The 12,456-nt window shown below is 45.3% G+C and overlaps 1 protein-coding gene and 1 long non-coding RNA gene across 2 annotated transcripts; one reads left to right on the plus strand and one right to left on the minus strand.

The window, feature by feature from the left end:
- Nucleotides 1-51: 51 nt before the first annotated feature.
- LOC135815492 (small ribosomal subunit protein uS17m-like) lies at nucleotides 52-8,113 on the plus strand. Its single transcript, XM_065328799.1, has 3 exons — nucleotides 52-373; nucleotides 7,083-7,211; nucleotides 8,000-8,113. The coding sequence occupies exons 1-3, from the start codon at nucleotides 125-127 to the stop codon at nucleotides 8,105-8,107; spliced, it is 486 nt and encodes a 161-aa protein (XP_065184871.1). The 5' UTR covers nucleotides 52-124; the 3' UTR covers nucleotides 8,108-8,113.
- A 1,320-nt stretch (nucleotides 8,114-9,433) lies between these two features.
- On the minus strand, nucleotides 9,434-12,103 carry LOC135815493 (uncharacterized). Its single transcript, XR_010553298.1, has 2 exons — nucleotides 11,594-12,103; nucleotides 9,434-10,609 (listed from the first exon to the last, which is right to left on the minus strand). It is a non-coding gene; the product is annotated as an uncharacterized LOC135815493 (long non-coding RNA).
- Between the last annotated feature and the right edge of the window lie 353 nt (nucleotides 12,104-12,456).

The raw sequence follows: 12,456 nt of genomic DNA on the forward strand, positions 1-12,456 counted from the left end.
CAATTATTCACTGATTATGACGTAGAACACAAGAAGCAAATAAATTTCTGAGCATGCATTCAATCAACTAATTTCAATGTTCAGATATCTTCCTTCAATTATGTCTGTGGTTTGAAGGCTCGCGATGTCTGGGTCTACAGGTAGGCGAGTGCTGATTGGGCGACGTGCCCCGATAGGCATCCTATCGAAGGTGGAGATTCCACCACACAGGCATCCTTATGCCCCAAGATTCCAGCTGAGACGCTCTGAGGAGAACCTAGTGGACATGCAGAATTCGTCTGATATGAAGATAGGATTTGTCGTGGGAACGAGGCAAAAGAACATAGCAAAAGTGCGAGTAGAGACGCTGAAGTTTGAAACTCGAGTGCTGAAGGTGCGTAGAATCGTTATAAAAAATTATATCAGAATGTTTATTTGCATGAAAATTCAACCTTTTCTTGCAATAATTATTATCATTATTGTCAGCCAGTTTTAGCCAGTCTCCAGATTTTGCCTCAGACGTAGGGTGCGTTCTTATATTCTCTAGCTTCCAGGAGAAGAAGAAAAGAGAAGTCGAAGAAACTGGGATTACTCAAGAACGGGTCTCAAAGAATTCGGCGATATTTTGCACATGTCAAGCAAAATGAAGCGCCAAAGGGGCCGCGATCTTGAGTGATGAATGTAGTATGCACGTGTGCGTATGCAAAAAGGGAAATGCGTACACTAATGATGAACACGTGGATTTTAGTCGTAGTTCGCATGCTCTGATCCCAAACCGCGGGAATCTCCAAGTTTCAACCACCTCTGAAGCTTGGAGAGCTTTGGAGAGCCTCCTAAAAGTCGGAGAGGATATAAGAACAGCTCTCGAACTTTTCGGAGAGTTTCCAACTTTTCCGAGAGGATTTAAGAACGCACCCTTAGTATATACCGTATTTTGGGGTCAGAGCTGCACTGGAGTGTAAAGCTGTGTTCACAACTGGCGCGTGTACGCGTGAAACCACGCGTTTGTGCGTATTTTTGCTGGCTTTTGGGGCGCCATGCGTACGGAAACGCGCCGAAATGGAACTTCCAACATGTTGGAATTTTCAGCGCGTATCAGCGTACATGCCAGTCACTTTGACTGGCGGGGTCAAAAAATTAGTACTCGAAGCTGCCTTCACAATTCGAATATAGGCCCAGGGCTAAAAAACGAACCATTATTACTGATTTTTTTTTCCCGGAAAATGCATTATTTCGTATATTAGCCCATGGGCTTATATGCGCGGAACTACGGTAAGCACGGTCCTTTATTTTTTCAATGTACCTCCGCCCCGTGCTATTAATGGAGACGTTCCTTTATTGGAGACTGTTCCATTATTATTTCAACCTCATTTCAGAGGAATGTTGCCATGCCAAATTCATGTCAGACACACACATTTCAGGGTTTTTTCGCCGGTACAGATAATGAATTTACACAGTGTGCTTATAATGGAGACTGAGCACTTTATTTTTTGAATGCCGCCCCAAGGTGTTCTATTATTGGAGACGTGCTATTATTGGAGACTGTGCTTATATTAGAGATAATACGGTACCAAATTTTAGTTGGTATTTGTACGAAAATGAATGTTCGGGTGGAAGCCACGCACGACTTTTGCCCGATTTTTCTTGTAAAACAAGTTTGGTTATGAGACTGAGGGTGCGTTCTTAAATCCTTTCGGAAAAGTTGGAGACTCTCCGAAAAGTTCGAGAGCTGTTCTTATATCCTCTCTGAATTTTAGGAGACTCTCCAAAGCTCCCCAATCTTCAGAGGTGGTTGAAACTTGGAGATTCCCGCGGTTTGGGATCAGCGCTTGCGAACTAGGGTAAAGGCCACGTGTTGATCATGAGTGTACGCATTTCCCTTTTCGCATACGCATAGTGCATACTACATTCGTGGCACTCAAGATTTGGCGCCTCATATTGCTTGACATGTGCAAAATATCTCCAAATTCTTGGAGACCCATTCTTGAATTCTGTTTTCTTCTTCTCCGAGAAGCTAGAGAATATAAGAACGCACCCCGACTGTTAGCTTGATTCATACATTATTTCGCGTGCAGGAAACACATCGTGCGGCCGTCGCTTGACGGGCCAAACAAGTTAAAGGGGCACTCCGGGAATATTTTCGGTGGTGTGTTCTCTTCATGGGTGCCTTGTATGGCCCCCAAGGAATGGGGAATCGCGAAAACTAGACCCAAAAAGTCGATATATGAAGCCAGGGAGGGCCAAGTTTGTCTCCTCTTTTGATGGTTTTGATGACGTCACGTGTGATTAGTATTCAAATTCTCTGCATTTGAAGATCTTAGTTGTTTGAATTTTCTGGTGATGAAGAACGATGTTTGGTCAACATTCCCAAGCTTCACAACTGCGGACCCACTCTAAGGAACCTGAAGGACCCTCTGAGGTGCCCCTGGTAGAAGCGCAGCCTGATGAGGGCCAGGAGATTGGAGCGGACGACTTCACTGGTCCGCGTACGAGGATCCCGAAATTCTCTATATGCCGTGAGGCATATGGTCAGAACAGTTTTTTTTAGACAAGCTGACACGAAGTCGGGGTGATGTGTAACGCACGTCAAAGGGCTGTCAATGCTAACAGCTGCAGCGCTCTCTCGACAGCGAAGGTAATCGACTGCCCTCTGCATCACCCCACATTTCTGGCAGGAACACCAATCGTTATTTCCTTGTCAACCAGTGAAGTCGTCCGCTCCAATTTCCTGGCCGTCATCAGGCTGCGCTTCTACCAGTGGCACCTCAGGAGGTCCTTCAGGTTCCTTAGAGTATGGTCGCAATTGTGAAGCTTGGGAATGTTGACCAAACATCGTTCTTCATCACCAGAAAATTCAAACAACTAAGATCTTCAAATGCAGAGAATTTGAATACTAATCACACGTGACGTCATCAAAACCATCAAAAGAGGAGACAAACTTGGCCCTCCCTAGCTTCATATATCGACTTTTTGGGCCTAGTTTTCGCGATTCCCCATTCCTTGGGAGCCATATAAGGCCCCCATGAAGAGAACACACCACCGAAAATATTCCCGGAGTGCCCCTTTAAGCTTAGGGGTCGTCCGTAATTATCGAACTTTTTTCACGAAACGAAAATTAATAATTTCGTTATGGGGTGGGAGGGGGTTGACCAAATTCGTTTCAGAAAACTTCGATACATGTACATTGCCATAGGAGCAGTGACACACTTGCGACTTTTGTTGTATATGCATGTATATGTCAACAATTTTTACGTTCTGAGGGGGAGGGAGGGAGGGGTTGGATCTAAACTAAAATAATTCGTTTGGTGAAAAAAGTTCGATATTTACGGACGGCCCCTTAGTACTTGTACACAATGATGAAGTGTGTACTAGTACACGAGATGTGTTGAGACATGTTGAGCGTAATGGGTGCTGCTCTATCTTTCTTTTTAGGTACGGTATGTGAGTCACCAAAAGTGGCTTGAAAGCGCCTGCTGCATCCTGAAAATGTGTACGGATGTCATCACTGTTCATGCGGTATAAAATGCCTAGAAACAAGGCCAGTCTGGGCAGCTCGAGGTAGAGTGCTCAACGCACAAATGTGCAGAGGAGTATACACACACACAACAGAGGCGAAAGGCTGTGCAGCTGTAACTTTAAGTATCACACGTTTCAGCGATCATCAGACAGCAGCATTTGCTATCGAATCCTCTACGAGCAGGCCTAGATACTTGGAGCTAGTGTGGAAGTTAGTGCGTGTGTGAAGTGTAGACGTAGCAATGGGACAGTGCTATGGAGTTGTGAGAGTTAACGGATATAATTATGTGAGAATAGAGGCGGTAACAGGGCAGTGTTGCTGAGTCATCGAGGGGGGGGGGGGGGCGATGGCGACAGTAGCGCAAGAACATAGTGACACCAGTGCAAGAACATGGTTAGCAGTATAGCAGGCGTGAAGAGGGCGAGAAAGCACCATGGAGCTAAGCCTGGTACAGGTGGCGCCATGTTGAAAAACAACCCATGTATCTGATGGTGAGAATTTGGACAGGTAATACTTGTTCTCGTGTCTGCATTTCGATACCAACTCCGACCTCTTGTTGACTTTGACCGTTTTGTCTGCTTCCAGTATCTCCAGTTTTCAGCCAGGCATAGACCACACCTCTTGGTCACATTAGAGTAGGCCGGGGCCTTGGTGACGACGGCCCATTTGACAGAGTGCGGAGTGTTCTTCCGTTTGAGATATTCCATATGCACTTGGATAGTTCCGTCCTTTTTTTCCATAAGGCCGAGGTACTCATGTCGCTGCTCTCTTCCAGTGTGCTGGACTGTTGCCTTGTACACGATGCATCGTACTTGGCAGTCGCCGTCCATTAGGCAGGTGCCTTTGTCTTGGCAGTTACATCGTTTGTCGGGGACGTTCTTGTCCTGCGTTTGTCTCTTCCTTTGAACATGGTATTATGGGATTTGACTATTGCGGACATACATGTATTTGGCATACAAGAATAACTAACTGGTACGGTGTTGCCGTTGAATATCTGACGCAATCGGCAGCAGTTAGGGAAGTGCGTGTCGAAGAGTCGGAGGAATTTGTGTCCGATGTCTGTGGCCGCGTTCTTACTAAAGGGTGGGTTGTACCATGTGATGTTGCGCCGCTAATCCATCATCGCGGTAAAGTCTGATGTCCTCGCTGTTGAACTCCTCCGATAGCTTTGACAGGGCGTATGTTCCGGCCAGCTCGCAGACTTCTGCACTGTCAAAGCAGCCCATAGTCACGTCGAAAAGTCCTCTTCCGTCTTTCTTCATCCATTCCCGATCACCATTGAAAAGCAGGGACTTCCGCGAGTGCATGATGATTTCTCTATCTTGCTGTGTGATGTCCGTGTTCTGTGTGGTGAAAGTAAGCGCTTGTCCTCGGAGGTCCTCGGATATAGACGGATACAATTTTGCAATATCGAAACAGATGAACGAGCATGTGGGTTTATTTTCCAATCTTCGGAACCACTCGATCACTGCTGTTGTGTTCTTCCACGAATTGATATTGAGTTTCGTTCGTACTGTCTGGATAGTTCTCTCCATGATGATTTTACTGACTCGGCCAATGTCGCTTTGAGGAGGGTTGATCAGCCGGCATGGAGTATTTTGCTGAAGGTTTCCTTTATGGTCTTGGAAGCATCTTTCCTTGCCATTGTTTCGGACCGGTTAGCTATGTTGAGATCATCTGCAATCTGTTTGGCTTCGGCATTGACGTCATCGTAGATATGATCGGGGGGCATGCCGATAGTGCTCGGACACGTTATCTGTCAGAAGCTTACTGTAAAGATCTGTGTCCACCGAGTACAGATTCCTTGTTTTATCCGCAGCTACTAGCATGTCATCGGATCTCCTGATCCTGGGCAGGTCCTCTCTTGTCCTTTCCTGCAGCGTGTCGTTAACGCGGCAGCACTTGACGGTTTCCACCATACTCCAGAGGTCCTTCTCGAATTCGATCATATCATCTAGCTGCGGCGGGCACTTTCTGGTCTTGAATCCGTAGGTTTCCTCCTGGCAATTGTCCTGTTCATCCTTGCCCTTGGTAAAGAAAACGCCCTCCATCTCATTCGCCTGATGAGTTTTTCAGTCATCTCCACCGGTTTCAGCTTCTAGGTTCGCTCAGTAGGTAGAGGGATGTTCTTCATCGAGTAGTCGATGCTGAATAACCTTGGTCGATTCATTCTCCGTTAGGTCACGAACAACCAGGAAGAGTGCTCAACCCAGAGGGAAGCTAGGCACAAACAAGGCTGATCTAGGCAGCTCAAGGTAGAGTGCTCAATGCACAAATGTGCAGAGAAGTATACACACACACAACAGAGGCGAAAGGCTGTGCAGCTGTAACTTTAAGTATCACACGTTTCAGCGATCATCAGACAGCAGCATTTGCTATCGAATCCTCTACGAGCTGGCCTAGATATTTGGAGCTAGTATGTGGGAATACATGCCTACATATATGTGCCCAGAACAATTGATTTAGAGGTCGACCCATGAGCAATTAAGCAGTAGACTTCGAATGACACATGCACAAAGTGTATTTCCCATTTTGTAAACTGCGCAAAATAAGAAATACATCTGGCAGCTGATCCTTAGGCCAAAACAAAAAATAGGCTTGTTTCCGGTCGGCAACCCCTCAAAAAGGAGACTCGGTCGGCCGGAATGAAACTTTTTTTGGATACTTTTTTTGGTTCCTGGTATTGATGGACAAGAGCACCTACACATGTACATTGTACATATATCATGGCAAGGATCAATGTCAAAGTTGCCTGACTCACTGTTCTTGTACAGCATGTGGTGTATTCCTGTTTTCGTACATCCTGAGAAATCAAGCAAACAGTTCGAGTCCTTCCAGCTCCGTTATTCTAGCTCGTATCGACCCCGGAGGTTTTCGATCCGACAACTGAGAATCTCTGCTACCTTGTGGGTGTTTCGATTGTGGAATTCGGTTGAGATTTGACTGAGTTATGACTCGTTGGCCACCGATTGTATACATTTGGGACCAAAAAAAAGTTTCAGAATTTGGGAAAAAGTGGCCCGGTCGGGCGACCGGAAACAAGGTCATTATTTGTTTTGGCCTTATCTTAAATCGCAGCCTGGTTCTAATGTACAATTATAGTTGAATGTTGATGCTCTCAGATAAGGGGCCATCTGGCATCCGGTAATTCCACGGAATGAATTTTTTTAGGCATGACCCTCCCCCGCTCACCCACCCTCCTAAACGGAAAAATATATATATTGACTTGACAGCTAGAATGGATTGATGTTTTAGCAATATTCTTCAAAATGAAACTCTCCTCGACCGACCCACTCATGAACGAAACTTTTTTCATTTCATGTAAAAACATTAATGATTCATATTGTTGATTGTGGACAGCTCCTATAAACAGACTTTGTTCTTGCCGCATATGAGTTATTATTTTGAAGTTGTCAATAGGTGTCTGTGAAAACTGAAGCATAGCGGTCCTCGTGGTCATAGTTGCGCATAGCAGAGCAGGGTACCTGGTGCAACAGACCTTCATGGAGACTAACGTTAAAGCAGTTTGCTGAATGGACCCAGGGAGTTACTGTGCTGTTGTGGTGTTCCATCTTTGCTTGCGCAGTACTACAGAGCCAGGGATACGTACTATGCCCGCGACATTTACAACCGCTGCATCCTGGGAGACTTTGTTCTCATACGCGGCATCAAGAACCCGGAACAGCAGCGGGCACCCAAGCATGTTGTCGTTGATGTAAGTAGTCCGTGTGTTTGGTGTTCAGGGGTCTACTACTCTGTCCAGTGCAAATCAACTCAGCATGATTGTGCAAGGGCAGTGCAATAATTTTGGTTTGATATTGCTGCTGCAGCCAATCAGTTTCTAGTGCTGGCCTTTGCAGAGTCATGGCCTAGTCCTAACAAACTCTGCTTTCGCTTGGGAAAGTATTGAGTTGCAGTGTCCGTATATCATCGGTAAATGTTCTCTTTTGAAACTGTCCACCTCTCCACTGTGCTCTCTTGGCCCACATTCACCACGCCATAGCGAGGTAGTTCGTTCCTGGATAGATGTTCCATATCCTCCAGAGAGCTCCTCCGTGGAGGTAGATAACGAATAAATAGCAGTAAAGGAATGAGTACAATTATTTATAGGTCAACAGTTTTTAATTATTTTCAAATTGCCGAGTCCGTCGCAACTTCTGAGTTATTGAAATGAAATGTTCTCTTTTTGTTTCTTAGTGGAAACTATGTTCGGTAAGCAGGAGTTTTGGCCAACCGATTTTGTGTCACTGCGCTCTGCCAAGGCAGAATCTTGACCTGAGGCATACGTCGATAGCTGGTTGTCGGTTTGGCCGGTTCTGGCGACCTGTCTGGCTGCGGACGGTTCCTCGTCTGGTTGTGATCAAACAGTAGTTGATAATGACGTTGACCAGTCACTTTGGATCGTTCACTGGTACTATGATTGCTACAGGCATGACTGTGTTCTAGCTTTGTCACCGGGTATTAAATTTGTTGTTATTTGTACTCGTTCTCCTGCATATATAGGTTATCGATCCAGCACCGCGTGGCTTGCATCCCCTGGACGAAACCTTCACGCATTCACGACTTAACCGGCCAGCCCATCACGGATATACTCGAGAATCAGACTTATGAGCGTTACAGCTATTCCACTCCTCTGTGTGTGTGTGTGTGTGTGTGTGTGTGTGTGTGTGTGTGTGTGTGTGTGTGTCAGCAAGTGTAGGGTGTGCATAGATAACTGTCTTGGTGTAGACCAGGTGTGCATTGGTGGTCGATTCACATGGCTTCGCAGGTTGTGTGGATTGGACAGTTATCTGGCACTAGTCTTGATCTGTCTCATTCAGATCTTGTCCGCTATCGTTGCTGTAAGAGAAAATCTGTGGGTGCACATCCAGTGCATTTGCAGATTTGCTTGCTTCTCTTGCGATGGGGGTATACATGGTGGTACATGGTGGTACATGGTGTGTGTGTGTGTGTGTGTGTGTGTGTGTGTGTGTGAGAGAGAGAGAGAGACGGGGTGGGCTGGGGCGGGGTATGGGGAGATGAAGTTCCAGTAAATAAGGTACGATTCACCAGTCTGTTGTTGCTAAAGACTTGTAGAACCTACATTGTGCAGCTTGAATGGGTTACTGTCCCGGCGAAATCCCTGGATTACATCCTTTTGCTATGTAATGCGTACGAGCGTACAAGCAGGATTCAAGCAGATCTCCTGCTGCACAACTGCAGCCGTTGCCAGGGAGCCATATGTGTAGGGCTCCCTGCACTAAGCCACTTACTGCTGCGTATATCTACATCAACTACAGAAGAATGCCGATTATCCGAACGCCAACTACCCAAATGGTGCACTGGATGTCTGGCTACAAGTTTACGTCAAAATGGGTCTCCAAAGCAGGGAATAGTGCATGGTATTGTACTACTCCTTGCTCCAAAGCGTCATTTAGAGGAGCTGGATTGTGTCTAACTTCTCCAGTACTGGTGAAGAAAATAAAATGAGCAATGATGAAAACATGAGGGGATATGCATGTGTAGATGGATGTGTTGCTGCTCCTTATCCGAACCCCCTTGAGACAGCCCGCACCCGAAGGGTGTGGATAATCGGCACTCTACTGTATGATGTAATCCAGGAATTCCACGGTGACAGACACCCATGCAGAATAGCCAGGCCTCTTGGTAGAACTGAAGCTGGTAGTGTCATGGTAGCTTTCCTACGATATGTAACGAACGTTACAAGCATGGTTCGATTTCGACAGCATGTTACAAGGCGAGGACGCATAGTGCTCCTGACTACAACCATAACCCGGTTGGCAGAGTCCCGGTCTTGCGACCATTTGAACTGTATCGGGAAAACCCCGGTTCGGACCCTCTTTACTCTAGGCGGTGGTAGAATTTAGAATTTTATCTTTTTTTATGTTACCACCACCACCACCAACAACGACCACAACACAACATAAAAAAAGACTGTCAAGGTTTGGTGTGAAGGTCCAATGGAAATAAGCAAGTGGAAAATTCGAACCGTTAGAGAGTAAGAGAGTAAGATACCAATCTGTTGAATCTGATGTTCAATGTGACATAGAATAAGCCAGCTTTGTACAGTTAGCTGCCACATGTACAAGGCAGGATGGCAGTACTGCAGCTACAGCTGCATGTTGCTCAAGCGACAGTGCACTGATAGCTCTTGCACTATATCTGCGGTCCTACTTCAAGCAATGCGGACAGTGAATATCGTGAATGTTGGCTTTATGCAGCATTACATGACTGTACAATCATATAAGTCAGTACAAAAAGAATAGAATGGGATACGGAGCTTGGGTTGGCTGTGACTCAGAGTTTCACGCCTGTGGCGATCATCAGACAGCAGTGATTACAAAAACTCAATGAATGTTCTTGATATAGTGTGGTATAAAGGTGCTAGTGGAATCAGAGAATTTAAGCGCAAATAAGGTCAAGCGGTGATTCTATGCATGTACTTGCAAGATCAGCGCCAGACATCAGGTGTAATCCTGGTTTATGTAACTGGAGGTGTGAAGTTAGATAGGTAGAATTTGTTCTCATGTCTGCACTTGGCCACTAGCTCCGATCGCTTGTTGATGTTCACCCTTCTGTCAGCATGCAACCCAAGCTCCGTATCCCATTCTATTCTTTTTGTATGAAGCTCTGCACCCCGGTGCATTGAGCACTCTTTCGAGGACCACACCCAACTTTCCGTGTATAAGTCAGTATGTACAGAAAGAAGAGAATGAAAGAAATACATAGATAAGCACAACACAACCTGTTCGTGTAGATGAACACGATGAATGCCTCGGTGCTAAGAAGGCACACATCGCACACATCACAGATACACTCACGCATCACAGTTCGTTTGATGTGGTAACAGAAGATGTAGCTCTGTTATCTAGAATATCCATTTTTCGCCCGCGCCTGGACCTGATGGTGCCTGATAACTGACACACACTTGCACTTGGCTTTCTACTGTGTAAGAGCAATGTGAGCACTACTGCTCCTTCTTATGCGAATTCTCCTTCTCTAGGGTTTTGGATGTCGGTCTTTCTTCATCTTGTGTGCCTAGCAAGGCTTGCACGAAGCCTTTCAGAAAAGGAAAGTGTCGGCTCAGGACAAACTTGTATAGCAGGTACCATCCTGGAGGCAGAAAATGAGTGTGTACCAGCACATCACACACACACACACACACATGTGTATGCACGCACACGCATCCATGTACACACACACTCAAACCGTTTCTCAGACATACACAACAGATGGTGCAAGAAGTAAAATAACAACACATTATCACTCCCTTAGTATTGACTCCTATAGATTTTTGCCATACCTAAGCAGTCAAATATTCCTGCATATTTCACTCCTTAGGGCTATATTGACTGCTTATATTTGACTGCTTATGAGTTCCGCAGTCGAACGGTGCCTAGTGCAGCATGGTCACTGTATGAGTGGGTGATGGTGCAACGGTTGTGCAATCATAAAACCGGGATTCATGAGGTCATCGTTCTGGAATTTGAAATACGGACTATTTGTCGTGATAAATCTAATATTGACTTCGTACTTGGTCAGTATAGGAAATATAAACCTCGTAAAAGACCTCGGCTTCGCCTCGTCTTTTACTCGGCTTATATTTCCTATATTGACCTCGTACTCAGTCAATATGTATATATTATAATACAACCCAACAGTACGCTTGTACGTGAAATATAAACCGACATACAAACAGAGGCGAAGCCGAGGTTTGTATGATGGTTTATATTTCACGTACAAGCGTACTAGTGGGATGTATTATACTTATGCTGACCTTCATACAAACTGACAGTCAACTTCTTCCTGTTTCTAAAAAGGAGTTTGTATGGTGGTCTATATGGGGTTTGTATGAGGTATGAGGTTTATATGCCCAGTATAAACCGCCAGCATGATGGGCAAGTTGACTGGAAGTTTGTATGAAAGGTCAGCATAATAGATACGTATTGTCAAGAAAACCTGGCTCTCATACAACTAATATGCATATAGCACACTTTCTAAGGGGGTGATTATAATAATTATGTGCAACTCCAACCTAACAAACAGCACTATCAAATGTAAAGTTGAAGCAAGAGGATGATTGCCACACTGACTTACCCACGAAGAACAGAGATGTAATCAGACAAAGGGACATTAAAGAGAACGTCAGGAATAAGGGCATCGAAATGGCAAATTCCAGCAGAGATTCTTCTTCAGTCATCTTGATAGATCGCAACTAAGATCCCCAGCGAAATACAGACTCCACTTCGCAATAGAAATTATGGAGATGTTGAGAGTTATGCTCTATCCTCGGGCAAAAACGATTAATCTACAGGAACTGGAAGAAGGCTGCTGAGGACAAACAGGCATTCAATCATCACTGCAAACTAACTTTATCAAGTCCATACCGGTAATTGCATTGGGTGTTGCCGATTTTATTGAAATTTTTTTGGCTTCAATTAATTATTTCAAAACTACCTGTACATCATGACACCGTTGACACGTGTACTTCTACGTCATGCGTATACACTACAATTATTACAAGCAGTGATTGATTGAGCTGATCTTTTCTATTTTTATTCTTTTTACCAGGCGTGGGCCATCCCCTACGCGAAGGACTAAAGACGCTGCATGATCGATCCGGTTTGGGACAAGAATGGGGGGGTTATTATACTCTTGGTACATGATGTAGTATACTATCCGTACATGTGCCGGATCAAGAGTCCATAAACATGGACTCTTGATTTGATGTATCAGGTGCCGTTGGAGGTGGTCCGCGGGTCGGGGTGTCACCTGGGAAATTTTTGAAATTAGGGTGCAAAATCCTGCATTCTTACCTGACACGTGATCGTTGCCAAGGCCATGGCCAATAGGCGGTCTTCCCGCCGCGGGCATAATCAGGCCATCAGGACCGTTTGACGTCATTTCGGGAGTTTCATGACCGTTTGTCGTCATTTCGGGAATGCCAGGACCGTTTGACG

This window comes from Sycon ciliatum, chromosome 4 (genome assembly GCF_964019385.1).
Source record: "Sycon ciliatum chromosome 4, ocSycCili1.1, whole genome shotgun sequence".
NCBI classification, from domain to species: domain Eukaryota; kingdom Metazoa; phylum Porifera; class Calcarea; order Leucosolenida; family Sycettidae; genus Sycon; species Sycon ciliatum.